We start from the raw sequence: 16,337 nt of genomic DNA, 5'->3' as shown, positions 1-16,337 counted from the left end.
GATTATTGTATTTTTTTTTATTATATTTTATGTCTATTTATAAATATTACAAAGTTATAGATATGTATAAATATATCTCTTAAAAATTTAAACGCGTAACAATTTGAATAAAATTTAAATTCTCATTACTTATCTAATTATCTTATTAAAAATCCAACTGTGGATCAAATTCAAATTTTAACCCCTTATACTATCAGTAAGCTTATCCAATAGTAATAGTAATTCTAACAAATATAATGAGTGTTTTTAATATGTCTATAACTTTTTATTAGAGTTTTTGTTTCTACTATAATCTTCATTTAATGTATTTACTAGTGCATCACCCGTGCGATGCACGGATATTGCAAGAAAAAAAATAATCTTTAAAATAAAAATTATATAATTCAGTAGTTATAATAAATTAACATCATAATAAAGAAGTATAAAATAAACAAAATAATCATATTGCAATCATGAGAAATGAACAAACATACAACAAAATTAGTTATTCAATTATTATTAAATATGTATGCCCTTTTTGTTTGATTTTTTTTATTTTTTGACATTTTTTATGCTTTTATTATAATCTTTCTACTAATACATATGTGTGTCTTTAACAAAAAATTATATCCAACGTTTATAGTATTCGGGACTTGTTAGAGTAAGATTAAAGTCTATCATTTTTAACACATTATTTTCACTTTGATGCACGAAACATTAAAAATGTGGCATGTTTTATTTTGAACTCTCAGTAACAAGATAGTTGATTACTCAGTATAAATAGTGATTTCTCGATTTATTTTATTAATTATTTGATTGAAGATGTTTTTCGTTCGTTATAATTTCAATATTGTGTATGTTATTAAATTATAACTTAATTATTATAAATTCTTGTGCAATATGCTGGAAAAAATAATTTGTGCAGTGAAAAAAAAAAAAAAAGAATGCAGGTAAGAATGTAGTAATGTTAAACACCTACTATAAATTAGTGGACTAAAAAAAATATACAAATAAATAGAAATGAAAGAATATAAAAAATGAGCAAATACATAAGTGTGAATTAGTAAAAAAAAAAAAGGAAAAAATTAAATAATAAAAGAAAACAAAAAACATGTAAATTAAACAAATTGCCTAGATATAAATCCAACAACAACAAAAAATATAAAAATAAAAAATTAGCAAACCAAGTTTACCTTGCATAAGAAATTATAACAAAAGCCAACAAATAAAATTTAGTAGCAATTAACAAAACAACTTGAAAAGTTTTATAAGAATAGGTAATAACAAAAAAAAAAATATTTTAATTCAAAATCAATTATATAAACTTTTTTTAGTTATCCTCCTTCTTGATCATCGATTGAATATTCTTAGTTGCATTAGTCAACAAATCGTCAAGGAGAACCCTTTTGGCAAAACACCTTTCATAGTTTTTCAATGTATGTATAACTCACAATCTGACTTTGGTGACGTAGTAACTTCATCATTAGATGAAGAAATATAAAATATAATGTCATTAATTAGTACTTATGTCATACATATTAGGAGCCCCAAACTTATTTTACAAATATAAATATTAAATTCTGAAAATTGATGAAGTATATTTTCCTCCACAATTTCGATCTTTTCAATTTTTCAATAAAGAGCAGACTCTTGCTGTTGAGAAATGTAAGTATAACATGTTAGAATATGTTTTAGCACATAGTCATTCTTAACACATTACAAACTTTAAAACCTTAAATATTATACTAACTTGACTTGCTTCTAGTATACACATGCACTTAGAGATCAAATTAGGGTTAATTACTAACTTTATCACACTAAAAACTTCACTATGTTTGCAAATAAAGTTAAAAAATAAAATTATAACATTTAAGCTATATATAAAATTATAACATTTAAAATTATAAAAAATAAATTTAAATTAATTAAGCTATATATAAAATAAAGATAATTTAAATAATCAATTAATTATATAAACAATAATAATCAAATTTTCAAAGTTAATTATCCGTATATGACTTCACATATTTTTCCTGTCAATCAATTACTACATTCAAGATATATCAAATTTTTAAGAAAGAAACAAAAAAAAAATAATGTTAAAAAATAAAATTATAACATTTAGTTACATATAAAATTATAACATTTAAAATTATAAAAAAATAATTTAAATAATTAATTAATTATATAAATGATAATAATCAAATTTTCAAAATTGATTATCGATACATGACTTCACATGTTCCTTCTAACAATCAATTATCACATTCAAAATATGTCAAATTTTTTAAAAATCAACCAAAAAATAGTTAAAAAATAAAATTATAACATTTAAGTTATATATAAAATTATAACATTTAAAATAAAAAATAAATTTAAATTATATATATAATAAATATAATTTAAATAATCAATTAATTATATAAATTATAATAATCAAATTTTCAAAATTGATTATCTATACATGATTTCACATCTTTCTTCCTGACAATCAATTACCACATCCAAGATAAGTCAAATTTTTAGAAAGCAACCAAAAAAAAAATAATAATAATAACTATTAACTGAAAAAACTTAAAATTATGACCACTTCTAAAAAATTAAATTGTTACACAAAATCTGTTCATATTAACATGACTTTACATGTTCTTCCCTGCAATCAATCACCATATTCAAGGTAGGTCAAATTTTTAAGAAAGTAAAAAAAAAAATTTATAATATTTAAACTATATATAAATTTATAACATTTAAAATTATAAAAAAAATAAATTTAAATTAATTAAACTATAGATATAAAAAATAAAGATAATTTAAATAATCAATTAATTATATAAATGATAATAATCAAAATTTTAAAATTAATTATCTATATGTCACTTCACATATTTCTCCCATCAATAATAAAAATATAAAACATAATAAATTTTTCAAAAAAAATATGACAACATATGATAAATATAAATAGCCTATACAAAATATTTTTATTTAAAATTATAAAAAAATAAATTTAAATTAATTAAACTATATATATAAAAAATAAAGATAATTTAAATAATCAATTAATTATATAAATGATAATAATCAAAATTTTAAAATTAATTATCCATATGCTACTTCACATATTTTTCCTACCGATAATAAAAATATAAAACATAATAAATTTTTCAAAAAGAAATATGAGAACATATGATAAATATAAATAGCTTATACAAAATATTAATTTTGTCAAAATAACTTAAACGACTTATTTAAAAAATAAATTTAAATTAATTAATTATATAAATTATAATAATTAAATTTTCAAAATTGATTATCTATACATGATTTCACATATTTTTCCTGACAATTAATTACCACATTTAAGATAGGTTAAAATTTAAATAAAGTAATAAAAAAATTTAAAATTAAAAAATAATAATTAACTGGAAAACTTAATGCTAGGATGACTTTCAAAAAATTAAATTGTTACACAAAACTTGTTCACATTGGCAAACCAGAAACATGATTAAAATTAATTGATTGAAAATCGAAAACCCGGTTAAACTAATTAAATAAATGATAATAATCTATTAAGTTATATATAAAATTCTAACATCTAAAATTAAAAAAAAAATTAATTAATTAAACTATATATAAAATAAATATAATTTAAATAATCAATGAATTATATAAATAATAATAATCAAATTTTCAAAATTGATTATCCATACATGATTTTACATATTCCTCTTAGAAAACTTAAAGTTAAAAAATAACTATTAATTAAAAATTTTAATTCTGGGACGACTTCTAAAAAATTATACTGTTACACAAAATTCCTTTAAATTGACAAACCAGAAATACGGTTGAAACTAATTGGTTGAAAATAAGAAAATATGGTTAAATTAATTAAATAAATGATAATAATTTATTAAGCTATATATAAAATTATAATAAAATAAATTTAAATTAATTAAAATATATATAAAATAAAGATAATTTAAATAATTAATTAATTATATAAATGATAATAATCAAATTTTTGAAATTAATTATCCATACATGATTTCACATATTTTTTCTTGCAATCAATTATCACATTTAAGACAGGTCAAATTTTTATGAAAGTAACAAAAAAATAAAATAAAATTACAACATTTAAAATTATTAAAAAAAATAAATTAATTGAACTATATATAAAATAAAGATAATTTAAATAATTAATTAATTATATAAATGACAATAATAAAATTTTTGAAATTGATTATCCATATATGACTTTACATATTCCTCCCATCAATCAATTACGACATTTAAGATAGGTCAAAATTTTAAAAAAGCAACAAAAAAAAAGTTAAAAATAAAATTATAATATTTAAGTTATATATAAAATTATAACATTTAAATTATAAAAATTAAATTTAAATTAATTAAACTATATAAAAAAATAAAGATAATTTAAATAATCAATTAATTATATAAATGATAATAATCAAATTTTCAAAATTAATTATTCATAATGACTTCACATATTTTTGCTATCAATAATAAAAATATAAAATATAATAAATTTTTCAAAAAATATATAATAACATATGATAAATATAAATAGCCTATACAAAATATTAATTTTGTCAAAATAACTTAAATGACTTATTTAAAATAATCTAATTTTGCCTAAATAACTAATTTAACATAACCTACCAACTAATTATTTTTCAAAATTAAGTAATAACATAAATATATATAAGATTTGTACTTTTTTGCATGGTTTTGAAACTAATTAAGTATTTTAGAGTTTTGAGTGGTGGCTTTATTGAGAGAGAATGAGAGATAAATTATGGGAAATAAAATAAAAAATTAAATTTATTTTTTAAAAAAATTACTTGGTAATCGGTATCCAATGGTATTACCTAATATCTTAAGATTTATCCCGATTTAAAAAAGTTTCATTTTTTTGTAATTTATTTTAATTAAAATTTTATGTTAATATTTAAGAATTAATAATATAGATTAATTATTGTCTCTTCATATACCATACTTACACATTCTCCAAGCACTTTACAGCTAAAAAAAATTATCTACAAATTTCAAGAATTACATGTTTTTCACAAATTTAAACTTAATTAATGATCTACAAAAATTCTATTTTGGGTAAGAAAAAAAATAAACAAAACATAATAAAATATCAAAATAGAAACTGAAAATGGATGGGAAAAGGATTTGACAGGTATTTTGTTATAATATATATATAGATATATGTAAATACTATATTATGAGGTTTTCGCCGTAGGTTGTGGTCTTTGACCTTTTTATGTTTTTTTTTTTTTTTGTGTGCATAAAAGCACTTTTTAAATTTTATGTGATTGTACTAAAGTTATTATTTTATTGGATTGAATCTTTCTTTCTAGCAAAATATAATAATAATAATAATAATAATAAAAGTTTATATATAATTTAGAAGGAAAAAAAAAGTTGGGTTGGGAGGTGAAAATTGTTCTCTTAATTATTAAATTTTTTGAGTCAAATTCAAATCTATTTTAACATTATTATATATATATATATTAACATTATTATGAAAATGAGACTGATTATTCTCTGGATACCCGAATAAATACATAGTCAAAGATAAACCTATCACTCTTTTTGTTTTGTTTTTGCTAGGTAGACCCGTTACTCTTTTAGTTGCAGAAGAAAAGTTCAAATAGTTAGGCAAAAACATTACATAGAGGGTGATCAAAGGTTGACTGTATCTGTAGATATTTAAGATTTTCTCAAATTTTTGTATATTTGATTATTGATCACTAAACTTTAAACGTTTTGAAAATATATACAAATGATTTGGGGTGACCATTCATTCAGTTCAACTAATACCTTTAAAAGTTACGTTTCTGTATATGAACTTTAAAAGTTAACACATACATTCCTGCATCTGAACTTTAAAAGTTAACACATACAAAGATAATGGCTTTGGTATTCATTACTTTGCAATATAAATAAGTAGTGTATGTGTAAACTTTTATGGTATAAAAAATATTGTAAATTGTCACAGAATGATATATTACTTAGTTTTGGGAGTCAAAACGTTTAAATTCAACTAGCACTTATAAAGAGTACTATAGCTTACAAAATCCATTATAGTGGAGGATAAGTTGGGGGCCATGATGGTATATTTGAACCAATCATGGATTAATATTATAATATAGTAAGATTTGTGGTCAAGTGAGCATGCTAAGATCTAGGATAAGGGAGTTCATTATGACTCAATCCCAAATTATTGTTATTTTTAGTGAGAGGTATTGGGTAATTACTCACTTGTAAATTTCAAACGTTTTCAATTAATACCTTTCGATGAGAAATTGTTGTGTTTCATAAATTATTACAGAAAAAGAAATAAACTAATTCCTTGGTTTTATTTGAAGTTGTGAGATACAATGGGTTGAATCTAAACCTAACATTAAAGAAAGAAGGGAAAAAGTATTTTGTTGCCACTTAATTGGCCCCTTCAAACACCTAGCATGTTGCTATATTGAATTTCAAGGGCAATAATTTTGCATCATTATAATTTATAAACTTCGATAAGAAAAACATCACATTTAGAGTATATTTGGAGCTAATTATAGTCTAGCCTTCTTTCGTAGAGCTCTACCATAGTAGTATACTGAAAGTGAAAAAACTGCATATAATTAAGTGAAAGTATTAAAAATAATATATGTAATTAGTGAAAGGGTTGATGGTGTACTATAAAAATGATGTTTAGTCGCACAAAAGTCATCAGGACCACCATTACCAACAAAGAATTTGTTTTGGCAATGTGACAAATTACTTGGCTTATAATTCTCAATTATCTTAGTCTCCATTCAACTTACACTTGATGATAACCATAAGGACACCCTCAAGTAACAGCAATCACAAGCTCCATCTACCAATTTTAGGCCTGGAGAGGGGCAATTGATATATACAATCAAAATAGCATAAACTGTAGAAGTCAAAATGGATTAGTGTCATTTGCATATTGCTGTGTGTAAATATTGCACATTACATTGCATCAATTCAGTTTTGTGGTATACATATATTACATTGCATCAATTTGGTTTTTTCAGTTTTTTTTTTTTTTTTTTTTTGGTTTTGTTCGATTTTGTCTGTTTTTTGGTTTGTTCGATTTTGTCAGTTTGTTCAGTTTTTTGTTTTTTATTTTTTTGATCAGTTTGGTTTTTTTATATTTGTTCGGTCAATTCAGTTTGATTTTTTACAAAATTTTAATGTATTCAGTTTTAGTATTTTGGTCAGTTTGATAACCAAATCGAATGAATACTTACCCCTACTCATTTGCATATTTCTTTAGAACATTTAAAGTTCATCCATTAGCAATCAAATATACAAAAGTTTGAAAAAATCTCAAATATCTACAGATGCGGTCAAAGTTTGATCACCATCTATGCAATGTTTTTGCCCAACTATTTTAACTTTTCTTCTTCAATTCAAAGAGTAATAGGTCTACCTAGCAAAAACAAAACAAAAAGAGTGACAGGTTTATCTTTGGCTATGGATTTATTCGGGTATCCGGAGAGTAGTTAGTCTCATTTCCATATTTTCACAAATTCGTCTTTACCAGCTGAGGCAACCACTCCAGTCTCGCGACAGTCTGCCAGTGCAGAAATTACATCCTCGTGTGCAGTGACAGACATAGTCCCGTCGCTCGTGGTTGGATTCCACAGTTGAAGTGCCTGCAAGATTGCGCAAGTAATAAGAAACCTATCATAGGAACAAGGACATTAGACAGACACATAGAAGCTAACACTTCACATTTCAGTAAATTGGATTGATCCTGCACTTTACTTGTTACAGTTGGATAATTATTGAACAGGTTTCCAATGAAGTTTCTGAGAGAACGAAAGACTATAGTTGCAAGAAATCAGATAGCGACAAAGTTCATTGCATAGAAGAGACAATATGTCAAGAAAAGTCTGCAGAGACGAGAATGACAGAGGTTTTACTCCCAATATATGGGGGTGGCTACATGAATTCTAGCTGCCAATCATCTCTATCTATAATTATCAGTTGAGATTCTAACAGAAAAATAACTCAGAGATGAATCATATGTGATATGCTAGAATATAATGCTGAACGAAACGAACCAGACCCCTCGTCCAATGAAAAAAAAAAAAGAGGCAAGGGATGGGAGCACGCAGCTGGTATCATTTTACCCAGTTGGTGGGTTTTCGATGAGCGCAATTACTTAACTTTTTTAGAACTTCAATAGCAAATATGTCTATGAAATAAAAAATAAAAAATAAAAGAACTCCTTCTAAAGGAATCACTGGACCTCAGAAAAAGAACGTGGACTGAGTGATCAAGTGTACTAAAATGAAAGATCTGCACTTCGTACCAGTACAGAAGGTAGACTCAAAAGATATAGAACCTAAGAAATACCAAATATAATGAGGTAAAGAGGCTTCATTACCTGGTAAGACCCAACAACCAAGAGGAGAGGATGATCAGGATGGAAAATGCCTGTTCCAAACCTATTTCCCTGAGAATTCAATACGTGGATGCATTTTCCATTCGATGCAAGGGACCATATCCGTGCACTGTCTTCACTGACAGATGCCACATACGCCCCACTTTTATCCCAGCAAATTGAATGGACTTCATTGACATGTCCCTGAAAAATCAAGAAAACATACAAAATTTCTCCAGTAAGTGGCATATGAAAATGTAACTAGTTCACAGTGAAGAAGTATTGTATTGCAGGGTGCCATCAGACAAACCTCGAAGCTGAATATGAGTTTGTCAGTCTTCACATCAAACAAGTTGATTGTATTTCCCGACGCAGAAGCCAAAAGGCCCCCAGTTAAAGGCTGGAATCTAACTTGTCTACTTGCTCCCTGTATTAATTTTATATGGAGATGCGTAAATCTTAAATATATGAACCTAAAATACAGAATATCATCATAAAGGAACAACATGGCATGGAGAGGACAGCATAACTCCAGATCGACATAAAAACTCTTCAAAGTTTGTCATTTTGTGGATTTGTAAAATAGACAGATACTGCTTTGTGTATTCTTGTAAATGGTCTAGACATTAGATGATAGAACATGAGTAACCACTTTCCCAAAGGATAAACAGAAGGGCTAATGTAGGAGATCTTTGATCAAGCACAATATAGCGCAGGCTACAGCATCCCAGGAAGCATATGAGAGAAACTTGATAATGCAATACCAAATAAGACAATGCTCCTTAGACAAACTAGAAATAGAATAGAAAGAAGATAGTGGATAAAATTATAAGTCAACATTTAAAATATTGAACCACTGCATTGCTGTTTTAGAAACATGCATACTGACCTTATAGACACTCCTGGAACTACTTATGCTGATGCTCCACTGGCGAATCTCATCAGTACTATCACAGGAACAGAAATAATCTGGATTTACCGGGTCGAAATCAATTGAAGTTACTTTTCCAGTATGCCCAACAAACTGAAAAAGTTGTTTTATCTACACCCAATGAACAGAAACGTGTAAGCATATGTCCGATACAATGAACATGAGAGAGAGAGAGGTCACTGAACAAGGCCCAAAGTTACTTTTTCATGAATAACCGCCAAGATTAGATAACCAAATTGACTTCTGACTAAATTAACATAAGAATGCTCAAATAAACGTCACGACTGCAGAACAGACCAAATCATGTTTCTTCCATTTAGCTCAAAGTTACGCCACACACATACTTTATGGGAGCTTAAACATCAATCTCTGTTTAAACTTGTCTAGTCTCTAGAAGAAAAGAAGATGAACTTTGTCTTGTTAAGCAGATCCTACATATTAAAAATAGAAATTGCATTTCCAAAGATTAGTGAAAAAGATATCTACTTCTGTCGGTAGAAGATCCTAACTTCAGGGAATCCAAGAATAATAGTGGAAACAGGCCCATCAGCCACCATGTTGTCCCTAATATATGTAGATGCCTCACCACCATATGAACAGGGCTTAGCCACAGGAAAGATGCTAATATAAAAATGTCTGATGATTAAGGTATTTGAACTTCCAATTTCTGTAAAATATTCTGCAGTTTCAGTGATGATGCACAGACAATTACAAGGATGTATTCTGAGAGTGTCATTCCGCATTGAGTAGGAGGAAACTGGCTCTTTGGGGGCAGGGTCAAAGACTTGTATAACAGAAATATATATATGTTCTTTGAATTCCAGGATACAGATTGATAACTAAATTTTTTTTTCAAGTTTATGTTTCTATCAGATGCTCCAAAATGTGTTTGAAGTCTGTAAAGATTTGTAGCCCTCAGTTTTATTTTATTTTTAATTTGAAACTAGATATTATGAGTGAGAATTTCTTAAAAGCCCAGAATAATGATCTTTTATGTGTGGGAGTGTGGGTAGTAGGGTCCGTATGTGGCCATTTGTGCCAAGGTCCAGTTTCTTCATAGAAGGTCGTATTGGTAATAACTGTGTCAAAAAGCACCTGCATCTCATGCCATGCCCATGCTTGATGGATTGTTCTGCACGGCAAGTTCCCTAACTAAGAAACACTCAACATTCCTCCTAAACATATATGAGTTAAATATATCAGAAGGGAATAAAGAGACGTACTCCATTTGCATGCCACATTTTTACTGTCCTGTCAAAGGAAGATGTGGCAAAAATATCTGAACAAGGTCTAAACCGAATGTCAGTGATGAGATCCGAATGCAGTTCTCCAATGGTAATGCAATCACATCCTTTCATGCTCCAAAGATGGATCTGAACAGAAAAACAGAATCTAAATTCAGCTTGCAAGTGAAGAAAAGAAATAGGTTCCAAAAAACCGGGGCCAAATATTGAAGATTGCTAGAATTATACCTTTCTTTCATGACCAGCAGCTGCTAGGAACCTCCCATCTGATGAAAAATGGCAGCAAACGATGCCATCTTTGCTTGAATGAAGACGATGGATCTCTTTAAAAGAGAACCCTGCCAGATCATCAATACAATACGTGGAACTCGAAATATTATTCCATTAAATGTTCAGTGCCACACAATTGAATCATTATATCATTCTTAACAGGAAATCCCAACTTTCCTTCATGATATGCTCTCATTTTAGTATAACGAGATACACAAATTCTGGAGTAGCTTGGCTGTGAATAGTGCCATCTAGACTACTAAAACTTCTGCAAATATGTGGTTGACTGTCTGGTACTACCACAAATCTTTCAGCACTTATACCAAAATACATATATATATATAAAAGAAAAGAAAAAGAAAGTGGTGGAGCTCACAAAAAGATAAGGTTTAAATTTCAAGTTCTCACTTTCAACTTGACACGCTCATTGGTCTAGTTTTGGTGCAAATAATTCAGTACAAAATGCATGAGTTGCACAGAATTCATATACCATCTTGTTCACTCATGTAGTGAGCGGTCAAGTTCTCTTGCAATTTGCTGGATGTAGTGTTCATAGCAACAGAGGGGTCCTGTGCATTCCTTGTATCCTACAGCACAAACAATAAAAGAGAATACACTGAGAGTCGATTAGATATAAGACCAAAGAAAAGGACCATATAATTTCCAGGAACTATTGTTGATCACCTAGCATGCAATAACACAAAAGCGTTATTAATCATGCATTCATCATGCCTCTTATCAGTGTTAATATCTGAATAAACCTATTCAACACAGCAAACAAAATATACATTGTTGCTAAACAGAATTACGAAGGTTTGCAATTCAATGGAAAATTTACAAAAACAGATACAAGGACACCACATACAGTCAAAGGCCATCCTTGCAGCGGGATTGAATTGGCACTATTTCCGGCCCCTGAAAGAATAAATATCATGGATTAATATCATATAAATTTAACCCAACAAATACTAGTCTGAATTATCAACTAGGATCAACATTCCGGTCATGTTGGGATGTCCATCATCAAGTTACGGGATCTGCATTCAACTTGCTAATAAATCTTTGATTGCGGTGCATCTATAATGGGCAAGTCGGATCTTTCAGAATCTTAAAATCCTCTAGGTTCACTCAACCAGCTGGAACCATTCCAATAGCTTCCAGCTTGCTTTTGTTGGGGTTTTAGTCCAAATGATTTGCATCATAAGGGAATTCTCCAAACAAATCCCCTTGATGAACAACATCTAGATAGGAGATTCATATATTGCAATACCTTAGAACTTCTAAGTTTGATCCGAAAACCACTTCTTTTTTTCTTTTTTTTCCTTTTCTTGTAGAAAGAGACATAGATTGTTTGTTAATAGGCTAGGCCAAGCACCAAATTTCACTAGAGAATAACTCAAAAATACAAACAAACCCGCACCAACAACCCCTGCTTCCGGTAACATGCTTTGAAATCCAGTGAACGTTGAGCCCACAAAGCTTGTTCCCCCCAAATTAACACCATCGAGTGCACCCTGCAACATGGATAAAATTATTAATCTTCAATTAAGGCGAATGAAATATGACTCGGCGCTAGAGTTTCTGCATAAATGAGTCAATACCATTACAGCCTGCAGTTGAGCATCATCAGGAATTTGTTGCTGGTAGGGGCTGCAATTTATGAATACAACATAAACAATGAATCAATACACCTCCCCGCCCCAAATATAAAAAAATTAGCAAACAAAAATACTAACGATCAAACATGTAACAGCCTCAACACAGTTCCAAGGTCATCTTAATAGTCTGAGGTTTCACAGCCCTAGTGTAGTCAGTACTTTTCATTCTATCCTCACAAAAAAAAAAAAAAAAGATCTTTGGAATCATACTGGTGTCTCCCCATCCCAACCAGAACAATGTTCAACTTTTGTTGATTCTCAATCTTACACTCTCTTCCAAAGAACCAGAATTACTGCAATTTTAGTATTAATCGATAAACCCTAAACCCAAATAGTTTTAGTTCCAAAAGTACCCAGCATAAGCATGGCTTGAAGATGGCATTCCCAGAGCATGTTTCTCATCACGCAGCTTTCTGAGATAGTCGCTAGCAAACGCTACTAAAGACCTCCATTGATTCGCCTCAGGGTTACTCTGTTGTTGAACAATGAATATTCAAATTAAGTGGATTCTTCTCTGACAATCAGAAACACGCAATACAATTGAGTTTTAAATTAAGGTTGATCAATACAACAATACCTGATCGAAGGACCTTTCGGTGGTCTGAGGAATTCCTTCTGCCATAGAAGTGAACAACGCCCAAAAGACTGACCACCATTCAAGCAGGAAACCTTGAGGTGCATAGTCAATCACTAGAAAAAACAAATGATTCAAAGGCTAATTTTTCAATCGAAGTGATGAATGAACTTTATGTATCATCAAGACTTCATCTTTATGTGAAGTGAGAGAAATTAAAAACGGTTTCACCACGACGGGTACTTCATTTAATTTATATTGTTATTCATACTCATATAAAAAGGAAGTTTAAGTAAATTAATTATAAAATACAAAGAAATGAAAGCAATCAAGAATCAAGATTCAAGACAAAGATATATCAAGACGAATAAAAATTATATCACCAGTCTTACAAAACAACGAATCATGTATGCAACACTATACAAATTGTCAGAATTCCATTAGCAAGTAATTAAAAAGAAACGAAACAAAAGATATAAAATCCAAGATTAACATGAAATGGAATTAAAGAAATGAATGAGAATGAATGTGAGCGCGCGGCGAGACATGTACCGTCTTCCTTATTTTCGCTAACTTCAGCTTCATAGGCGAAGATTGCAGCAGTATCGTACAGTTTCTTCTTTACAAAATAATCATGAATGTACTTCCGAAGTCTATAATTGTAACCATCACAAGAAATAAGAAACACAGCGAAAATAACCCAATAAAATCAGTTAATTATTAGCTTTCAGTATACTTCAGGAAATTAACACTACTGAAGAAGAATGTATATGTGCGCGCGCGTGCGTGTGTGTATACATATATCAACTCACATCTTGTCGTACTCCTGGTTTGGATCGGAGTTATCCATGATCACAACACCACCCTTGCTTAGTATCTCCAAGGATTGAAATCCCAAAGAAGGTTCTTGCGGCGGAGAATATCGCCAAACAAATTCCTGAAGAAAAATCAAGATTCAGTACGTAGAAGCAATACAAAGATAAGATATATTAAAACCCATTTCACATTCATCTATATGTTTATGTATATCTATGAGTATGTATGCATGATGTATATATGCAGGGATCAGAGAAAGAAATATTACGTACACAGAAAGAGAGAGAGAGAGAGATGCAGATTCTTGGGTAGCTAACAAGGAAGTGAAAACAGTCCCATGCAAAGCCTATATATAGAGAGAGAGAGAGAGGGAGAGAGGGAGGAAAGAGAAATGAACGAAGAGAGAGAGGCTTTAGTATATATATATATATATATATATAAAATAATGTTAAAATTTATTTGAATTTGACTCAAGAAATTTAATAATTGAGAGAACAATTTTCACCTCCCAACCCAACTTTATTTTTCCTTCTGAATTCTAAATAAAATTTTTTTATTTATTTTTTTCTTTCTAGAAGTAAAGGTTCAATACAATAAAATAATAATTTTAGTACAATCAAATAAAACTTGAAAAGAGCATTTACACAAAAAAAAAACTTAAAAATTGCAAAAAACACAATCTACAACTAAACCTCATAACATAGTATTTACATATATAAATATATTACATGAAAATAATAATAAAAACAAAAACTCTAATAAAAAGTTACAAGCATATTAAAATTAAACACCCATTAATATACAAAATAGAGAACATCTTTTAATATACAAGACCAAAGTCCCCAACTAATCATAACCAATATAAATCTAGATGACGTTGAAGACATTAGACTTAATGATATCACTTGGATTAAGAGAATAGTAAACAGTTGACGATATGGTAACCTGGTTGTAGAGAGCTAAACTCAACTCTTATTCATGATATGTACTTAAAAGGAAAGCCTCTCTTTAATGGAGAGGTTGAATAGGGTAAAGCATATATTCATCATCACACTAAGCACATTTATCAAAAAATAGGGGTTTAGGGCTCTTTATTTTGTGGGACTTTTCCTAGATCTCATGGTCAAACAAGGAGGCCAACCATGAGTGTAAGATGCCATAAACAATCTTTTAGTTGAAGAGTGGACAAAGGGAAATAAAGGCAAAATATATGACGGCGTAGATCAAAAAGATTAGAAAGGAAGTATGAGAATTATATATGAAGAAGCGGAAACAAGGAGATATGGAGATGATCAAAGGGGTTAGAAAAAAAGTTTGACACTCTAGGGATTAGACAATGAGAGAGTATTTTGGGATAGATATCCGAGGAAGAAACCATGGGCAAGGGATTACGATCGACTTGGGGTGAAAGATCATGACAACAGAAAGTGATTGTACTCTATATGATTTTGATAAAAAAAAGGAAAAGTGTGGTAAATCTACATATATACTTGTTAATTAATACTTATTAAAAAATTACATAATTTTTTCTTAGTAGAAAAATATATTTTATACACTGCAATACTATGTTTTGATGTATTAAAATTTTGTATTTTGATTAATAATATGATTTGGGAAAGCATTTACTCTAAAATAAAAAAAAAAATTATATCATCTATGGCCTCAAATAGTTATGCATTCTTTTAATTCAATAAGGGTATTCTTGTCTTTAAATTTATACAATTTTTTAATTTGAGGGAATTTTCTATAATTTTGAGTTAATTTTTGATAAAATGCATGGGTCAGATTTATTGAGTTCAAAATTGGGCAATTGGGTTCAATCCAAATTGGGTTATTGGATTACGGCTCACGGAAGAAAAATAGCACTTAGTGATGACATCTAGGATTGTCGTGGGCACCATGGTTGGTTGGAAAGATAATTTTTTTCTCATTTTGTCATTCATAAATGTACTACTTATTTTGGGGGTAAATTTTGAAAGAATAATGCTTTAATGATGAAGTAAATTAACTCCAAAATAATTTTATTGATAGACAATAAATAAATTATATTTGAAAATATTCCGTTGATCAATAAAATTATTTTGGAGTTGAAAATAAAGTGAATAAATACACATTAAACAATAATTAACATTACCCCTTTTAGAAATCAAAGTTCAATTAATCAAAATATTTTTTAAGTATAAAGATTTTATAGTAATTTTGTACACCTATGTGTTCGTGATTTTAAGAGTAAACAGATTTTTTCGGGAAGTCAACTCGCATCGTTTTTAAAAAATTCAACAAAAATAAAAAAAAAATATTCAGAATTTTTTGTTGTGTAAGGTTGAGACTTATATTATTTGAACAATTATTTTGTATTAGCAAAATTAATAAATAAATTTAATTTAATTTTTTTATGAAAAAAATGCACACAAATAGTTATGCG

General features: G+C 28.4%; 2 protein-coding genes across 2 annotated transcripts in view; both read right to left on the bottom strand.

The window, feature by feature from the left end:
- Window positions 1–7,394: 7,394 nt before the first annotated feature.
- On the bottom strand, window positions 7,395–11,464 carry LOC127808736 (transcriptional corepressor LEUNIG_HOMOLOG-like). Its single transcript, XM_052347319.1, has 7 exons — window positions 11,355–11,464; window positions 10,823–10,932; window positions 10,574–10,723; window positions 9,309–9,461; window positions 8,730–8,846; window positions 8,423–8,623; window positions 7,395–7,685 (listed from the first exon to the last, which is right to left on the bottom strand). The coding sequence occupies exons 1-7, from the start codon at window positions 11,416–11,418 to the stop codon at window positions 7,539–7,541; spliced, it is 942 nt and encodes a 313-aa protein (XP_052203279.1). The 5' UTR covers window positions 11,419–11,464; the 3' UTR covers window positions 7,395–7,538.
- Window positions 11,465–13,982: 2,518 nt separating this feature from the next.
- The window catches only part of LOC127808192 (uncharacterized), a 73,290-nt gene continuing 70,935 nt past the window's right edge, over window positions 13,983–16,337 (bottom strand). Inside the window, exon 10 of the mRNA XM_052346607.1 lies at window positions 13,983–14,033. The gene's annotated coding sequence lies outside the window, so the exon portion shown is untranslated. The remainder of the gene's footprint in view (window positions 14,034–16,337) is intronic.

This window comes from Diospyros lotus, chromosome 8 (assembly GCF_014633365.1).
Source record: "Diospyros lotus cultivar Yz01 chromosome 8, ASM1463336v1, whole genome shotgun sequence".
NCBI lineage: Eukaryota > Viridiplantae > Streptophyta > Magnoliopsida > Ericales > Ebenaceae > Diospyros > Diospyros lotus.
The sequence above is the reverse complement of the archived record's forward strand: the minus strand, read 5'-3'. Positions and strand labels throughout refer to the sequence as shown.

Bases quoted from the DNA above. Each gene is read 5' to 3' on its own strand.
- LOC127808736 (XM_052347319.1), bottom strand. From the start codon at position 11,418: ATGAACACTACATCCAGCAAATTGCAAGAGAACTTGACCGCTCACTAC. The intron at 10,933-11,354 runs GTATATGAATTC...ATGATCTGGCAG, and splicing joins CTACATGAGTGAACAAGATG to GGTTCTCTTTTAAAGAGATC. The intron at 9,462-10,573 runs GTACGTCTCTTT...CATTGGGTGTAG, and splicing joins AAATGTGGCATGCAAATGGA to ATAAAACAACTTTTTCAGTT.